Raw genomic sequence first — 19,263 nt, 5'->3', positions numbered from 1 at the left:
CATAGGGCGAACGGCAAGAGCTAGAACTTCGAAATTTAGCTTAAATGATTGTTGTTGCGAACTAAAGGGGGTAGATAGAAAAAATAAGAAAAATAGTGATGGAAACTGAAGAAACGTACGTTTAGTACCTTATTTGGTATCCTTTCATACTTTCTCTAAGGATTGAACTAGAGCTCCGAAATTTAACATGTAAGTTCTACTAAGAAATATTTGTTGCCTGACTAAGTGATTTTTTAACAAATCATACATTTTGGTACCAGAAAGTACGAAATAGCTTATTTAGGGAAAGGTAAAATTAAAAAAAATTGCTGAAAATTATCGATATCTTGAGATATATACGATAAGTTGTACTAAATATGAAATGTTGAAATCGTACCAGGATTGGAATAAAAAGTAGTAAAGTGCTGTAATTGGTATTATTTAATACTTTCTTTATAGATTGAGCTACGGATTTGAAATTTGGGATACAGGAACTTCTTGGCAGTATGTACCGGACGACTAGCAGATTTTTTGATATTCGTTAATTTCGGTACTAAAACGTACAAAGTGGCACTTTATTTACAGACTGAGCTACATCTGTAACGGATGACTAGAAGATTGTTTTGAAATTTGTACATTTAGGTGCTAAAACGTACAAAATGGTTCTTTATTTGCGGATTGTGCTAAAGACCTCAAAATTGCGATACAGTTACACCTTGACAGATTTATCGGCCGACTTGATTTTTTTTAATCCGTACATTAAGGCACTGAAAATTTCAAAATTTTCTTTTTTTACGGACAAGGCTAAAGCTATTAAAATGCGATACAGTCACATCTTGATATTGGGTGTACCATCGGGGACAGCGAAGCGACCGGGCATATGCTAGTATATTCATAATAAGGAGAATTTATATTGACGTAGCATTTTTTTCAAATATATTGAATTTTAAAATTTTTTGAAAAAAAAGCCCAAAAAAAAAATTCTTAATATTTTATGACCAATTTCAAATGAAGATATAATTGCAATGTTAGTCCAAATCGGACGAACATATATATGAGGGCTAAATCTGAACCGATTTGTATGAAATTCACCAGTAATGGCGACTCATAAGAGAACCCCTAAATCCAAAATCGATTTGTATGAAATTCACAAATAATATCGAGACTTGTAAGAGTACCCCTCGTGTACAATTTCGTGCGAATCGGTTTACAAGTGATGATAAAATTGCAATTTTAGATCAAATCGGACGAACATATATATCGGAGCTATAAACAAATGTGAACCGATTTTTTCCAATTTCAAAGGGCTTCGTCTCTAGGCCCAGAAAAATGCTTTTGCCAAATTCAAAGACGATCAGATGAAAATTGCGACCTGTACTTTGTACAAAAATTAACATGGACAGACGGACAGACGGACATATATAAATCAAATCAGAAAGTGATTCTGAGTCGATCGGTATACCTATCAATAGATCTATCTCTCTTTCTTCTGGGTGTAACAAACAAATTCACTAAGTTATAATGCCCTTATTTGAAATAAGTATTTTACATTATTTTATGCGCATCATTTTTCTGAGTGTAGGCGAGACGTAAATTGACATTGAAACAAACATTAAATCTTTTTTATTTTGGTTGGGCCTTCATTCACTTTTCTAGAGCATGGTTCGTTATCCAAGTCTAAAGGACATGTCTTATAGCATCATTTCCACATACATTAATGGCAGCAACTCCGAAATTTTAGTAAAAGTACTTGTCAAATAATATATTTAAATACTCTTTCGGCAATGTTTTAATTGACTTTTGCATATTTTCTTATAACACCTCATTCAAAAGCATTCAATATTGGTGGCCAACAATTACATTGGTTAATGAATCGCGTACGTAATGAAAGCATCCATGTTGCATTCTTCCGTATTCTCATACAATGGTTTCGGGTATGTATGTATTCTCATATAATGGTTTTGTGGGTGTTTCAGTCATTCATACATTCATTTTTTCGCAGCTTGATTGTGTTTTACTAATATGAGCAAGTACAAAAAACCAAAGTAAATACTTCATTCGCCCCATCGCACAATGAAAAAGGATTATGGCGAAAAAAAAGCTACGCCTTTAGTCCCCCTCAAACTTTGCCAATTTGGCTTTTCATGTGTTCATGCCCTTGCAACCAACAGATGAACTTACAAATGGACGGACAAACGGATGTGCATATAATTCCCCACACATACGCACACACACACACACATACATACACATACATTTGTTTAATATTAAAATGTAAATAAATGTAATGAATATGTACATTGGCCACAATATAAATGTTGACACATGTATGAAAGTCCAATTTTTTTCGCGACTAGGTGTTCATGCGTACAATGCAATTAACCAAATTTGCATTGCCTTTAAAATTGTTTTCACTGTTGGTTGTTGATTCGAAACAAAAAAAAAAAGCCAGGTAAAAAAATTATGTTAATAACCCATCACTAAAGTATTCATGAACTTGATTAATTGGATTTTAAATTCCAAAATATTTGTGAAGCCTAAATGCATTGAATTTTTATTGGAAATTACATCCCTACACAGTCAAATGTTTAAGGGAAATTTAATCGAAATTTAAATCGTTCAACCAATTTCAAAACAAGAAAAATGGCGTTAAATTCGGCCAGTCCGAACTTTGGATACCCACCACCTCGGGTTTATATGTAAACCACCTTTCGTCATAATCCGATGAAAATGCATAATTTATGTCCCCATAGCAGCTATATCGCAATATGGACCAAATTCGACACTGATATTAAGAGGTCCAAAAAGTGAAAGTTATTGTTAAATTTTGTAGAACAAAATATTGGTCTTTTTGGTAGCCATATCCAATTATAGACGGATGTCGAAAAACCTAGCATATGTCACTGTGTCAAATTTCAGCGAAATCGGATTATAAATGTGCCTTTCTTGACTTTAAATCAAGAGATCGGTCTATATGGCAGCTATATCTAGATCTGAACCGATCTAGGCCAAATTGAAGAGGGGTGTCGAAGGGTCTAACACAACTCACTGTCCCAAATTCGGCGAAATCGGACTATAAATGCGCCTTTTAAGGCCCAAAACCTTATATTGAGAGATCGGCAGCTATATTCAAATCTGGACCGATCTGAGCCAAATTAAAGAAGAATATTATAGGGCAAAGCACATTTCACTGTTCGAAATCGGACAATAAATGCGCCTTTTATGGGCTCAAAACTTTAAATCGAGAGATCGGTCTATATGGCAGCTATATCCAAATCTAGACCGATCTGTGCCATATTGCAGAAGTATATCGAGGGGAGCCAATTAAAAAAAGTAAAAAATATCGAGGGGCTTAACTTAACTCACTGTCCCAAATTTCGACATCGGACAATAAATGCGCATTTTATGGGCCCAAAGCCTGGAGATATCGGTCTATATGGCAACTATATCCGATCTGGGCCAAATTGAAAAAGGATGTCGAAGGGCCTTACACAACTCACTGTCCCAGATTTCAGCTAAATCGGATAATAAATGTGGCTTTTATGGGTGTAAGACCCTAAATCGGCGGATCGGTCCATATGGCAGCTATATCCAAATCTGGACCGATCTGGGCCAAATTGAGGAAGGATGTCGAAAGGCGTAACACAACTCACTGTCCCAAATTTCAGCAAAATCGGATAATAAATGTGGCTTTTATGGGCCTAAGACCCTAAATCGGCTGATCGGTCTATATGGGGGCTATAAGAAGATATAGTCCGATATAGCCCATCTTCGAACTTAACCTGTTTATAGACAAAAAAGCGTGATTTCAACAGACCGACGGACGGACATGGCTAGATCGTCTTCGATTTTTACGCTGACCAAGAATTTATAAACTTTATAGGGTCGGAAATGGATATTTCGATGTGTTGTAAACGGAATGACAAAATGAATATACCCCCATACTTCGTTGGTGGGTATAAAAAACTAAATTAACACAGTAAATTGAAACAAAATATTGAGTTTCTTAAGTAAAAGAATGTGGAAAGATCAGTGTGGTTTTCGGTAAAATTAGGGCTACATGGGACCAGGGATTCAGAGGGGACCAGGCTTATTTTAGTCGGAGCGGGAGCGGAGCGGCTTGCAATCTCAAATTTTATTGGTTTACGAACTTTTTTTTTGGCGAATTAAAACAAAAATTTTAAATTAGTAAACTCACATGAGAAAACTTGAGAGTTAACTTTCGTTTAATTGTTTTCAGAGAACGGCGGACTCTCCCCCTCACCCTGAAAGTAGTACCCGAAAATAAAAGTGTAGCGATCGTGACAGTATGGGACTCAAATAAAAGGTATTCAGGAGTAGAGTACGAATTTCATATTAGAAATTGGGTCCAAGTAACTGGGAGGCCGCCCCAACCCCTAAAACCCCCTAAAATAGGTTTATTGGACGATCATGACAATATGGGACTCAAATGAATGGTATTCGGGAGTAGATTACGCATATGGGCAGGAGGGAGGAACAGACTTTATAGATTGTTGATATCGGCAGGGGCATACCCTTCCCAGTTACTCCAAAAACAACAACCAAAATCAAAAGTGTACCGATAAGGACAATATGAGTAACAAATGAAAGGTATTGAAGAGTAGCATACGAATGTGGTATTGAAAATTGGGTTCAGGTACCCAGGAAGTCGTCCTAACCCCAAAATTTCTCCAAGCAGACAAATAAAACGTTCATATCAATATGGGGCTCAAATGAATGTAGATTACGAATCTGGTTTGCAAAATCAGATTTGTTCCGTAGAATCAAAAGTGGCTGAACCGATTTTCTAAAAATTTTCACAGATTGTATAGGTTGGTCTGGAAGGAACCATAGGCATCATTATTTTTTTGATATGGGAAGGGGGCGGACCCGTCACCCCAAAAACACCGCCCAAAATCAATAGTGGGCCAATAGGCAGAATATGGGTATCCCCCCGTTACTCCAAAAACACCACCCAAAACCAATAGAGGGCCAAAAGGCAAAATATGGATATCAAACACAACTGGTTGGTATAAACAAGGTAGACACTTAGGTGGATGTAGACCAGTGCTCCTCAGTGGAATAAAAATACTTCTAGTGGCATCGGGTAGGAGCTTGCTACCTATCCTTTTATACCCTCCACCATAGGATGGGGGTATACTTATTTCGTCATTCCGTTTTTAACACTTCGAAATATGATTCTAAGATCCCATGAAGTATATGTATTCTTGATCGTCATGACATTTTAAGCCGATCTCGCCATGTCCGTCCGTCTGTCTGTCGAAAGTACGCTTACTTTCGAAGGAGTAGAGCTAGGCGCTTGAAATTTTGCACAAATACTTCTTATTCTTCTTTTTAGTGTAGGTCAGTTGAGATTGTAAATGGGCCAAATCGGTCCATGTTTTGATATAACTGCCATATAAACCGATCTTGGGTCTTGACGTCTTTAGCCTCTAGAGGGCGCGATTCTTATCCGATTTGGCTGAAATTTTGCAAGTGGTGTTTTGGTATCGCTTCCAACAACTGTATATTTAATGTGATTGAAATCGGTTAATAATCTTATATAGCTGTCATATAAGCCGATCTTGGGTCTTGACTTCTTAAGCTTCTAGAGGGCGCAATTCTTATCCGATTAGGCTGAAATTTTGCATGTATCGTTAAGAAATAACAAATGTGCCAAGTGTGATCGAAATCAGTCCATAACCTGATATAGCCGCCATATAAACCGAACCGAACTCAAGAAGTCTAATCGGGAGATCGGATGAGAGTGCGCAATTACTATCCGATTTGGCTAAAATTTTGCACGTGGTGTTTTGCTATGACTTTCAACCAAGTATAGTCTAAATCGTTTGATATCCTGATATAGCTGGCATGTACACCAATTTCCCAATTTGACACTCTGAGCCACTGGAGAGCGCAATTTTTACTCGATTTGCCTGAATTACAGTCCATATCGGTTAATAACTTGATGGAGCTCATATGTATATTCAAAAAGTCATTCAAAGAACTTGACAAATGCAATCCATGGTGGAGGGCCAAACTTAGCACACTTTTACTTGGCCTTTCTTATTGTCATATCTAGGTCTGATCTACAGACTCGCTCCAATTTTTATACTCACCACCATAGGATGGGGGAATACTAATCTAATCTTTCCGTTTGTAACACCTCGAAAATTGATCTAGGACCCCATAAAGTATATACATTCTTGATCGTCTCGACATCCTGAGTCGATCTAGCCATGTCCGTCCGTCTGTCGAAATCACGATAGCGGTCGAGCGCGTAAGGTTAGCCACTTGAAATTTTGCACAGATGCAAATTTTGTCCATAAACATTCCACTAAGGAACAGGGGCAAAATTCTCACATATCAATGAGTGCAGTCCGATTCAAGTTTTAAGCTCAATGATAAGGGACCGCCTTTTTATAGCCGAGTCCGAACGGCGTGCCGTAGTGCGACACCTCTTGGGTGAGAAGTTTTTACATAACATAGTTCCTCTCAAATGTTGCCAGCATTAGGAGGGGAAAACCACCGCTGAAAAAGTTTTCCGATGGTCTCGCCAAAATTCGAACCCAGGCGTTCAGAGTCAAAGGCGGACATGCTGACCTCTGCCCTACGGTGGCACAGATACTTAATATTAATGTAGGTCGTTAGGGATTGCAAATGGGCCACATCGGTTCAGATTTGGATATAGCTCCCATATAAACCGATCTCACGATTCTTGAGCCCCTGAAAGACTCAATTTCCATCCGATTTGGCTGAACTTTTGCATATAGTGTTTTGTTATGACTTCAAACAACTGCGCCAAGTACGGCCCAAATCGGTCAAAAACCTGATATTGCTCCCATGTAAGCCGATCTTCTGATTTGACGTCTTGAGCCCCTGGAAACTCCAATTTCCATCCGATTTGGCTGAAATTTTCCATACAGTGTTCAGTTATGACTCTCAACAAATGTGCCAAGTACGGTCCAAATCGGTCTATAACCAGATATAGCTTCCATATTTTAGCAAAATCCATGGTGGTGGGTTTGCAAGATTCGGCCCTGACGCATTTAACACTCTTTTACTTGTTTTTACTTTCTCATTTCTACTTTTTTTCTTGAAATTTCTTTAATTTAAATCTGCTAACATTGATATCAAGTCTCAGTCCCTCCCATCTGCATACAAGTCAATGAACTTTTCTTGTCATGCAACAATCCCATTGAGGCACCAAATCTACAATGTAATCGTAATTGTCATCAATTCAAGTCAAGCTTAAAATTTGCTCCAGTGGCTCTTTCGTAATCTAATTTTATCTATCCATGGCAATAAACCATAACAATAATGGCCCATTACAAGAAATCAATTTGTGGTCACTTGCGCTTTGGAGTAAATAGTGGTCCTCTATAAGCCCAACAGTATAAAATACCCAACAACTATTGTGGTAAAGGCCAGTATTGGTGGAGACGTTGTTGGCCACCACAATGAACCACAAGCTGAAGTTGTTGCTGATCTTTACACTACTAACGCTTAATGTAGTAGCTTGGGCCAAGGAACACAAAGAGGAGGAGGAATCCTCCGAAGAAAAGGAGTCTGAGGGCAAAAAATACGAAGAAGAGGATAGCGAAGAAAAGAAACATGAATCTGACAAAGGCCTGAAGGAGCACAAGCTGTGGGATGAGGATGAGAAGAAACACCATGAGGAGGAGGATCACAAGCATCATTATGAGCATGGTGGTGGCAAAAAGAAGAAACATTATCATGAAGAGGACGAGTACGGTGAAGAGCACAAAAAGGGCAAGGAGAAAAAAGGAGGCAAACATCATCAAAAGAAGAAGCACAAAAAGGGCCACAAGGAATTGGAGCACCATAAGAAATTCTTCAAGGATGAATATGTAAAGGATAAGAAGTTCTATGACGATGAAGACAAGGGTGGACATCACAAGAAATATGGCAAAGATCACAAGCATCATGAAAAAGAAGAAAAGGAATACAAGAGCGGTGAAGAGCATGAGCAGGGCAAAAAGAAGGAGCACAAAAGCAAAAAGGCAAGCTATAAGAAAGGCCATCACGATGAGGATCATAAGAAATATGAGAAGAAGAAGAAACATCATGAAGGAGGTGAGGAGAGTAAAAAATGGGGCAGTGAAGAGAAGAAAAAGGAACACAAGAAAAGCGATCACAAGAAGGAAAGTGAGAAGAAACATTAAAGCTTGGAAAAAAGGATATAAAATAAATTTTAATTTTTTGAAGAGAAGAGGGGTTTTTTATACGAGAGGGAGGGGAGATAGTTTTTGCTTTGATATAAAGTCGATTAAAGTCGATTCCAAAAATCAAATTTCAGTACAATTGGATAAAATTTTAATGCTTTTAGAAGCCCAACAGGATTCACTAATAGAAGGTTAGGTCACATGCAAAACATCATCAAGCTGTCAAATCTACCGATTGAAAAAGTCATCATATAGGAGAAAACGTAAACAAAGAAAGAATGTAAAAAGAGAACAAGTTGACATCCTCAATGCAAAGTACTGCTAAACATTAAAAAAAAATTGTATGTTGGCTGATCGCTTGGCTTAACCTTATTCAGTGAATCCTGGGAGCCCAATAAATTAAATCGAGGGGTCGGTCTATGACGAGACATATATTTATGCATGCACCTACCAGTGCCGCATTTGGTGTGTGCATAAAGGCACTTCGGATAGCAAATTTCAGACAATTGGATAAAAATCTGGTCTTTTGGAAACTTAAGAGTGAAAATAAAAGATCGTTATATATGAGAGCTATATCCAAAACTGTTATATCCACATCAGTTTGTGGATCGATATATAAAGATTTTACTAGTTAACTATACTCGTAATCTATTTTTTTGCCTTTTGCTCAAAACTTCCCAAAACAATGGATGAGGGCAATGAGTTTCTTTTTGACTCGGCCATTTTACGTATTTGCCAAAGGCCAGGAAAACAAAACATCCCCAATTTTTTTCATGACTTGGGATATGTCTCTCACTGTTGTGTCTTTTTTTTTGTGTATCATCACTTTGGTGGTTTAATACATGCAGAGGAGTCACCACATTACAGACAGTCAATGGACTCCAACCGAGTACCCCCCGGTGTGGGATTTTGGTTGGCTGAACATTTTCCAAAAATGGTATTCGTTATTGAGCATATTATTGACCATTAATTCCAAGGCAGCACACAAAGACTAACAACAACGCCATGTTATAATGCGTCTGAAAAGATAGCGCGGGGGTAAAATTTGGGCAAACGCCATTGTTGGATTGTTAAGAACTTTTCGATACACAACAACAACAATATCAAACAAGTTATAGTCCGATTCGGACCATAAACGAATTGAATGCTGAACATTGTAGAAGTCATTGTGTAATATTTCTGTCCATTCAGATAATATTTGCGCCTTGTAGGGGCTCAAGAAGCAAAATCGGGAGATCGGTTTATATGGGAGCTATATCGAGCTATACATCGATTTAGACCATATCGGATACGTTTGATGAAGGTCATGGGAGAAGCCGTTGTACAAAATTTCTGTCAAATCGGATGAGAATTGCGCCCTCTAGAGGCTCGAAATCCCAGATCGATTTATATGGCGGCCATATCAGGTTATGTACCGATTTGCGCCATACTAAGCACAGTTGTTGGAAGTCATAACAAAGCACCTCATACAAAAATTTCAGCAAAATCGGATGAGAATTGCGCCCTCTAGCGGCTCCAGAAGTCAAGATCCAATATCGGTTTATATGACAGCTATACCAGGTTATGAACCGATTTGAACCATACTTAACACAGCTGTTGGAAGTGATACCAAAACACCACGTGCAAAATTACAACCAAAACTGATTAGAATTGCGCCCTCCAAAAGCTGAAAAAGTCAAGACCCATGATCGGTTTATATGGCAGCTATATCAGGATGAGAATTGCGCCCTCTAGCGGCTCCAGAAGTCAAGATGCAAGATCGGTTTATATGACATCTATACCAGGTTATGAACCGATTTGAACCATACTTAACACAGCTGTTGGAAGTGATACTAAAACCCCACGTGCAAAATTACAACCAAATCTGATAAGAATTGCGCCCTCTAAAAGCTGAAGAAGTCAAGACCCAAGATCGGTTTACATGGCAGCTATATCAGGTTATGAACCATACTTAGCGCAGTTGTTGGAAGTGATACCAAAACACCACGTACACAATTTCAGTCAAATCGGATGAGAATTGCGCCCTCTAGAGGCTGAAGAAGTCAAGCCCCAAGATCGATTTATATGGCAGTTATATCAAAACATGGACCGATTTGACCCATTTACAATCCCAACTGACCTAATAAAAAGTATTTGTGCAAAATTTCAAGCAACTAGCTTTATTTCTTCGATAGCTAGTTTTCGACAGACAGACGGGCGGACGGACGGACGGACAGACGGACGGACGAACAGACAGACGAACGGACAGTCGGACGGACGCACAGACGTATGGAAAGCCAAATATTTGTTATGATGCATCTGAAAATAAAGCGCAGGGGTAAAACTTGTCTATACTACTTGGCAGGATTGTTAAGGAAGTTTCAATGCAAAACAACAACAAAATCAAAACAAATAGAACAAATACTCCATTTTTGATAAAATTAGAAATCCGAATTTCTGAAAAAATTTTTTTAAAAACTAAATTTTGCCGAAGTTTAAAGATTTTTCTATAGCCAATGTTGGCCAAGTTTTTTATAAAAATTAAATTTCCCCATATTTCTAGGAAATCTAAAATTTTTTTATGAAATTTTTTTGTAAAAAAATTTATGAAAATCTAATTTTTACAAAAAAAACTTGTTTTTGAAAATAAAAATTTAACAAAAAAATTTTTAAATCAAATTTTGACGAAATTTTCAATCAAAAACTAATTTCATAAAACTGTCTTCCAAATCTAGCTGTCGATTTGAACGACCTACACAACCACTGTGGTACAGGGTATTATAACTTTGTACATTTGTTTGCAACGCTAAGAAGGAGAAAAACTAGACCCATTGATAAGTATACCGATTGACTTCGAATCACTTCCTGATTCGATTTAGCTATGTCCATGTCCATGTATTCTTGTGATCAAGGTACAGATCACATTTGTTGTCCGATTGTCATTCAATTTGGCGTAAGTCTCTTTTTTCGTCCAACCTACCAACGTTATTGATTTTGAAAAAAATCGGTTCAGATTTAGTTATAGCTTCCATATATATCTATCATCCGATATGGCCTTTAAAGCCTGTAGAAGCCACAGTTTTGGTCCGATCTTCACAAATTTTGGCATGAGGTGTTTTATTTGACGTCCTCTATGTGTGCAAAATTTGGTGGAAATCGGACCAGATTTAGATATAGCTCCCATATATATCTTTCATCCGATATGGACTTTAAATCCTGTAGAAGCCATAGTTTTGGTCCGATCTTCACAAATTTTGGCATCAGGTGTTTTATATGTGTGCAAAATTTGGTGGAAATCGGACCGGATTTAGATATAGCTCCCATATATATATCTTTCATCCGATATGACCTCTTAAGGCTGTAGAAGGCATTATTTTGGTCCGATCTTTACAAAATTTTGGTATGAAGTGGTTTATTTGACGTGTCCCTATATATACAAAATTTTCGTCAAAATCGGACCAGATTTACATAAAGCTCCCATATATATCTTTCATCCGATACGGCCTTTTAAGGCTGTAGAAGCCACCATTTTTGTCCGATCTTTACACAATTTAGCATGAAGTGTTTTTTGAATTTTGAGAAATAATGAATGGTTTGTCACCCAACAAGTTTTGGGCTTTTTCTATCAAATTTACTAATAACTTTAAGGGTTTGATTGGATGGACAGCCCATTTCGATTTTGGTAGATTTTTAGCGAAATTGCATTTTTATACCCGCCGCCATAGATTAGGGAACATATTCATTAGTCATTCCGTTTGAAACACATCGAAATATCCATTTACGACCCTAACTACAACTAATAATAACAACTACATTCTTCATTGTCGTAACAATTCTAAGACGATTTAACGATGCTTGTGTCTCTGTCCGTCCGTCTGTATGCCTATGTGTCAAAAATTTTGGTAGTGAGCCGAAATTTGAGACAGGCCCATATATTTTTCTTACACAGGTTAAGTTCTTGAATGAGCCAAATCGGACTATATTTGGATATAGTTGTCATATAGACCAATCCACAGAGGGATAAAACCGAACAAAAACTAGTAAAAAATATGCCATTTGAGAAAGGAGAAAGAAAGGTTTTATCTCACAGTGGGATAAAACCGTACAAAAAATATGCCATTTCAGAAAGGTGTTAAAAAGGAGATCCCTTATCATTGAGCTTAAACTTGAATCGGACTGCACTCATAGATATGTGAGAAACACCCTTCTGTGTTATCATTGGACAATCCATTGCGTTTGCGGAAGTTTTAGCAACTCTTATCGACGATTCTCCTACAACCCATTGCGTTATAATCGCCCGTATGACACTTGAAACACTCTTCTGGGCATGCTACATATGCCGCATTCTAAATAAGTAATTTTTACTATATTAAATGCGCATTTATAGCATTATTTTAAATCATTTATTTTTTGGATTAGAGATTTTAATTTAACTTCACTCTCCAATAAACATTCTTTTTCACTAACCGAACGTTACGTCACTGCCGTTATAATGGTGTTGCCCAATACTTTTTGGCGTTTTTTATTTATCCATCAAATGGGCATCACTTGCTTTCTTTTTCGCTAAACGTCACTTTTGGTTGGTATTGTTTTTGCGAGTGCTTCAACAAATATCCCAATTTTTTTTAATTTTAGTCATCAAACGTTAGAAAATAATATAAGAAAAATGCCACACATGGTGACTATGGGTAATGGCCAAAGCCAAACCATCCAAGAGATGTTGGCATGCATCGAAAGGTAATTATACCGATGGGAACTTACACGCGAACAAAACAACACAAACATAACCTAACATCATGATGATGATGGCTTTACTTTTATTTTGCAGATACAACCCCGACCATTTAAAGACATTGGAGTCATATGTCGAGGAACAGGCCAAAAACAATACCTATGATCTGGAGGCAAATTTAGCCGTCTTGAAGTTGTATCAATTCAATCCCCATATGCTAAACTATCACATTACCAATACCATTCTGTTGAAGTGTCTCACCAACCTGCCACATACCGATTTTGTTATGGCCAAGTGTTTGTTGCTGCCACAACAAATGAAAAACGAAATTGTTCAGACCATTATTGATTTGGCTGATATTTTGGAACGTGCCGATTTCACTTTGTTCTGGCAGAGAGCTGATATGAACACAATGTTATTCCGTCACATTGCCGGTTTCCATGATTCGATACGCAAATTTGTTTGCCATGTCGTGGGCATTACCTTCCAGACAATTAAAAAGGATTTGCTGAAGGAGCTCTTGGGTGGTATTGAAGGTGAGTGTATTTTAGAATTGGTGGGAGGGTCAATTTAAATCTTATTTCTGTTATATATCGAAATCTAGAAAAAAAAAACACTAATCTGGGGATGCGTGATCAACCAAAACGATCTGTTTGTAATTTCAGTAGGATTAGTATAGGGTGATCGGGGTCTGTGGGTCAGATACTCAACTTCTAGTGCAATTCTTCATTATCAACGTAGAGATTTTGTCGGGACACTTATCATTTGTTGGCGCCAAAAGTGACCAAAGTCCACTTAAGTTAAAGTGCTCGCCCTTATTTTTTGTTGACCACCCTTTTGTCTCCATGTTCTATTGGAAACAGGTTTTGGAACAATTTTGCATTCCTCTACAAGTCCCCACCACCTTGCATCGAATAATTAAACCTCATCTGAGGTATTCGACCGACGGTACATGATCTGCAAGCATGCACCTTCTAACAGCTGATTATCGCTTACTGTTGATTATTTCTGAACTTCTTGCATGTCGCGGTTTTAGTGTTGAAGTTTCGTGTGCAGGCAGAGATTAGGGATAGGTTAGGCTTGATTAGAGGGCAAGCGACTAGCAAACTCGATTAGTAGCCGCTTCACTCGTACAACATTATGTTCGTCATAGAAAAGGTAGAAGAGAAAAGAAGACAAGGAGGCTCAAATAGCGTTTTACCATACCGCTGTGCAATACAGCAAAAACGACTAAAGGACTAAGTGTCTAGAGGGAGAGCAGGCCCGTTTTCTTCCCCCAATTGGGGGGCAGTGACATAAAGTGCTGTACCGTTTCCAAATCCTGCTCTTAATCGCACACGCTGCAGAAGTCAGCTTCTTGCTGTGTCCAACGCAACGTCAGCGATCTGATGTTGCAGCCCGAATTCATGCTTCCTCCGCCACAGTGATGTCCTGCTTAACGAAATACTCGGCCACAGGGACTTCGCCACCCTGGAACACACAGCACCATACCAAACTTCATTCAAGCAGTTACCGTAGAAGGCGTTTACCCTAGGAAGAAGCTTGCACAGGCGAGGTCTCACAGATTGCGTAGCATGATCTGTGTCAATCATCGACACATTCCTGGCCAGCTTATCAGCCACTTCGATCCCTGCCAACCCTTAATTGCCCGGGATCCAGCAGAGCCTAACAGCCTTAAACTTTTCTTTGAAGAAGTGCTTTCTATCTTCTAACCAGTATTGACCTGACATGGCCCAACGTCAGAGCGTCCACATATATCGTGAGAGTTTAATTAGGCCGCCGCTCCCGCATCGACATCGTCTCCAATGCCTTCAGAACCGCGAATACCTCCGCCTGCAAGACGCTGCACAGATCCGAAAAAGCGAGGACCTTTAGTGCAGAGGTTCGTTTTTTTCCTTCGATCTCAAATGACACGATGTCAGAGCCGCGTGACTGTGCACATATAGCTTGACAGTCTGATCGGCCACTGCTTCCGCATAGACACCGTCACCAAAACCGCGAAGACCTCCGCATTAAAGACATTGCCTATATAATTCCCTGGTTACAAGAATCCAATTAAGGCTCCTGCTTCTGTGCCCTCATCCAATCATAAAGGCCGCCAAAGTTTGTAGAGCTACGCAATAATCGCTTCATAAGTTTGTTGCAGCTCAAATTCAGAGCACTTTGTTGCTTTTTAGATTTTTAAAACGATGGATTACGAAGTCTCAATATAGCATATTTATTAGCTTTCATTAACTCTTAAAAAAATTCATACTAAATTTTTTTCTTTCAGATTCTACATTGGAAAAATGGGTAAAACAAAATGGCTGGAAGACTCAAGGTAGTCTAGTATTAATTGCATCCCAAGATGAGAAAATCAAAACCAAGAATATCACCGAAAAGATTGAATTCGACAATCTGGGAGGTTTGATGGCACAATGCTTGTAAAGTGGATAAAAAAATTTACCAACCAACTACCACCAGAGGATAAAAAACATTATATTCCACTCAATATAAAACTCTTTTTCTATAGTAAAAAATAAAAATTTGAAACATCATATGAGTTTTCATAGAAAAGATTTTAATTTTATTACTATTTGTGTTATATTTTCGCAGAACGAATATTAAACAATTAAATTTATACTGATTATCTACAAATTTACGTACACGAAAGAAAGTCTGTCTTAAATACTAGAAAAACGAAGTTATAAAATAATGGAATTTAAGGTCGGAATAGAAGAAAAAAACGCCAAGAAATAATAAAATACATATAAATAGCGAGTATAACAAAAAAAAACTAAATATGTATAAAGAAAATTGTGGAAAGTAATGAAAAAGCACGCTTCGTCATTTGCATCATTCCCTCCTATAACGTAGACTATTGAAAATTGTACCTTAATAATAATGGGACATTTGAAATGTTGTTAAGATTGTTTTTTAAACTTTTTCAAAATCGGAAATATCTTATCAAATGCTTCATAAATTTCGCCACGAACTTTGGCTCCCGTCAGCACCACTTTTCCCGAAACGAAGATCAGCAGTACAATACGTGGACGCACCATACGGTATATGAGGCCAGGGAATAATTCTGGTTCGTAAGAACTGAAATTACAATGGGTGAGCACTAGACCTTCTAGACGTATGGGAAATTTGACATCACAGGAACCGACCATATTTTGTATTTTAAAATCGAGAAATTTTGCCTGAAAGAAAATATAAAAATATTAAATTTTTAAACATTTGTAAAGAATGTGAAATATAATCTCTTGCTGCCTTATGATGTCTCATCACGGCTTTGCTGACTTACCGGAAATCCCAGCTTTTGTATAATACGTGCATATTTGCGAGCTGCCAACCTAGAGTCATCTTCACTTTTGGCGCCAGTACAAACCATTTTGCCTGATGAAAATATTAAAGCCGTAGTACGAGGTTCACGTATACGCATAATAACAGCTGCGAAACGTTTAGGATTGTACTCAGCATTACGGGCGTGTAAAGCAATTTTCTTCAAGTCAAGCTTACAGTATAAATTCACAGTGGAGACAATATTTCTGAAACGAAAATTGGAATCGTTAAGTCACTTAATATCCACCAGATTTGAGCATTGCAACACTTACTGTAGTTGTGGTACAATACCAGGATCCGCTGAGCCCGGTGTCATTGGTGTCATGGGAGTTGCTGGACCCATGGTTTGATGTATATTACTTATATTATCAGTTCTGTCGCTCATTGGCACCATGGGAGACATAAGACTCTGTGGTGTCTGGGGCTGCATCATTGACTGAGGGCCCGCGGAGGCCGTACTTGCCGTACCACTTGCTGTCATGGAACTTTGGTATGAGGGTTGATACGATTGCATTTGTTTGTGAGGTACTGGCAAACTGGGATGTTGACCCATAGTCGTTGTATTATTATTTGTAGCCCCTCCACTTGCAGAAACTGAGGGCGCCGGGGATGAACCAGTACCCATGATATGACTTAAATCGTGGCCACTATAAACGCCATTAGAATTCATATCGTGTTGGGTATTGTGTTGTTGTATAGCCGGCGGTTGGTGGTACACAGGATTGGCCACTATCTGTTGATCCGCCTCCATTTGATGGAGAGGAGTTCCAATACTGGGTATAGAAAACCCGGGACTTAGCATGTTGTTATCCATGTTTGTAGTTAGAAATGAAGACACAACTGCACAAAATATGTCCTTAAAATTGACGAGGAAATAGCTACACTCTTTGCAATAACTATGCCCATGCTTCTTCTTCTTTCCAAAGATGACAACCAGCGGTGCCACATGTTTAGTTTTGCATCAGTTTGCCGGCATGTTCAACTAAAGTCCGCATAAACACAGGTAAGCATTTTTTTTTTAAACATTGAAATAAAAAACTTGTTCACTCTTTTTTCCTGAATGCAAATGAATCCATTACACACTTTCAACTGCTGATAAGTGAGAATGACTCTATTGATAATAGACTTTGAATGAACTTTAATCAAATATACTTTTTTTACACTTTTTTTCTAAAGCAAGCTAAAAGTAACAGCTGATAACTGACAGAAGAAAGAATGCAATTACAGAGTCACAAGCTTTGTCAACGCCGACTATATGAAAAATCCGCAATTACTTTTTGGGCAACCCAATATATATATATGTCCTTTTTTACAATTGGAGTATATTACATACATATATTACAAAAAAATATGGACATGCAATAACTATTATCACTTCACAGGTTTGGAACTTTGAGCTTCGATCAGAGGCTCTCCTTAAAGCTATCGCGCGCGTCCTCAGGTTGTGGATAATGGGATTCTCCGTATTTATACGGAGTAACTGCAACCAAGATATATTCCGGTAGTGCCAGTTGCCCAACAACAAAATATTGAGTGCACTGTCTGACAAAATCAGCGATTAGTGCAACTCTGATGTTGTGTTTCAAGTTCGCGTCATTTTACCAACACTACCAGTGTTGGTCATTAACTATAATACACACACACACAACCAAAACTTGTTGACAGATAGTGCACTTCGCGAGAAAAAAAATGTACTCAGCTGTTTACGGTACTCTACATGGTAATTATGTCATGGCAGTAACTAAAGTTGAGAACAATCGGCACGGAATGACTATGAGCAACACACGAGTTGTATCTTTGAGCTCCGATTTGTGTGGTTTCCATCGTCATAATGTGAAATTCAGCTAAGACCTAGTTGTGGATAGTGAAATACTTTGCATACGGACATGGCGAAACAATTACTAAAGGCTCTATTACACGGTATGTAGGTGTCTTATGACATGTCAAATTTAGCACAGGTAGAGTTGTACATGTCATGTGATACAAATGAAACTAATATATAAAAATCACTTTTAAAAATAAAACACGTAATTCTTTGGTTTACAGCGTGCTGTATTCCTTCTGACAAAAACATAAAGAAATCAACTGGGCTTGTTGTCAGTCGAATGAAAGCAAACCCAAATTAGATTGTTTTCACAAATTTATGATTAAACCACATTTCTCACAATTTTAACAATTTTTACGCATAACATTTTAAATTAAATATGAATGCCATAAGACAACTGTATGCCGTGTAATAGCGGCTTCACAGGTGGCCTCATTTCTACAACAACCAAACAACAAATCATATGGGGCAATCCGCCATCTCGTCATTAAGACTTCAGTTCCAAAATGACAAAAAGAGAAACACAAACAAAAAGAAGTGAACGTGCAAAAAATTAATACCGTCAAACTGACCGGCTTTTTTCACCTGTTCCTGTGAGACCACCTTAGCATACGGACAGGATTCACTGAATAAGGTTAAGCCAAGCGATCAGCTGACAACGTTTACGTTTTTTCCTATATGATGACATTTCCAATCGGCAGATTTGACATCCTTAATGATGTTCATGGGGCATATCCACTTTATGTTTGCGCTTGTGACCTAACCTTCTATTAGTTAATCCTGGCATACGTAGCATTAATGTTGCTTTAAAGGTTGGTACCAAGGCGGATTCAAGAACGGAGTCTCACGCAAACAGCTGCAAATATCCGGCCAAGTATTAACATGTCAGATTTTTGTTTACATTCTCTTTGTTGCTATATTCTTGCTCATCTACGCACACGTATCCACACACGCACACACATTTCTTTGTTGGCAAAACGTCGATCAGCTTGATGGCGAATTGCACCATATGATTTATGGTTGTTGTACAAATGAGGCCACCTTTAATTTTTTCGCCTTAATGTTATATTTTTCACACACACAAAACAATGAATACCCCCAATATCACTACATATAAATAAAAATAACGGCGTACTTTCGGCTTTCTATCGGCACAGAATTTCTGAGTCATTTTGTGTTATTGTGAATGGGCTTTGAGAAAAATAACTACAATAATACACACAGAACAGAAAGAAAGC

The 19,263-nt window shown here is 38.0% G+C and overlaps 3 protein-coding genes and 1 long non-coding RNA gene across 5 annotated transcripts; 3 read left to right on the top strand and 1 right to left on the bottom strand.

Annotated features, from left to right (window-relative positions):
* The first annotated feature begins 1,684 nt into the window (after positions 1-1,684).
* LOC106084022 (uncharacterized) lies at positions 1,685-2,314 on the top strand. 2 transcript variants are annotated; one of them, XR_001220746.2, is made up of 3 exons: positions 1,685-1,725; positions 1,813-1,913; positions 1,982-2,314. It is a non-coding gene; the product is annotated as an uncharacterized LOC106084022 (long non-coding RNA). The 2 variants fall into 2 exon arrangements; XR_001220747.2 differs by having other exon boundaries at positions 1,813-1,917.
* A 5,125-nt stretch (positions 2,315-7,439) lies between these two features.
* On the top strand, positions 7,440-8,165 carry LOC106084012 (glutamic acid-rich protein). Its single transcript, XM_013247402.2, has one exon. The coding sequence runs from the start codon at positions 7,440-7,442 to the stop codon at positions 8,163-8,165; it is 726 nt and encodes a 241-aa protein (XP_013102856.2).
* A 4,525-nt stretch (positions 8,166-12,690) lies between these two features.
* Positions 12,691-15,434, top strand: LOC106084019 (eukaryotic translation initiation factor 3 subunit K). The gene is made up of 3 exons (XM_013247415.2): positions 12,691-12,881; positions 12,973-13,412; positions 15,149-15,434. Exons 1-3 carry the CDS (start codon positions 12,811-12,813, stop codon positions 15,301-15,303), a joined length of 666 nt encoding a protein of 221 aa, XP_013102869.1. The 5' UTR covers positions 12,691-12,810; the 3' UTR covers positions 15,304-15,434.
* Positions 15,435-15,461: 27 nt separating this feature from the next.
* On the bottom strand, positions 15,462-17,214 carry LOC106084017 (uncharacterized). The gene is made up of 3 exons (XM_013247413.2): positions 16,473-17,214; positions 16,163-16,406; positions 15,462-16,058 (listed from the first exon to the last, which is right to left on the bottom strand). The coding sequence occupies exons 1-3, from the start codon at positions 17,012-17,014 to the stop codon at positions 15,780-15,782; spliced, it is 1,065 nt and encodes a 354-aa protein (XP_013102867.2). The 5' UTR covers positions 17,015-17,214; the 3' UTR covers positions 15,462-15,779.
* Between the last annotated feature and the right edge of the window lie 2,049 nt (positions 17,215-19,263).

This window comes from Stomoxys calcitrans, chromosome 3 (genome assembly GCF_963082655.1).
Source record: "Stomoxys calcitrans chromosome 3, idStoCalc2.1, whole genome shotgun sequence".
NCBI lineage: Eukaryota > Metazoa > Arthropoda > Insecta > Diptera > Muscidae > Stomoxys > Stomoxys calcitrans.
This window is presented reverse-complemented; position numbering and strand designations above follow the sequence as displayed.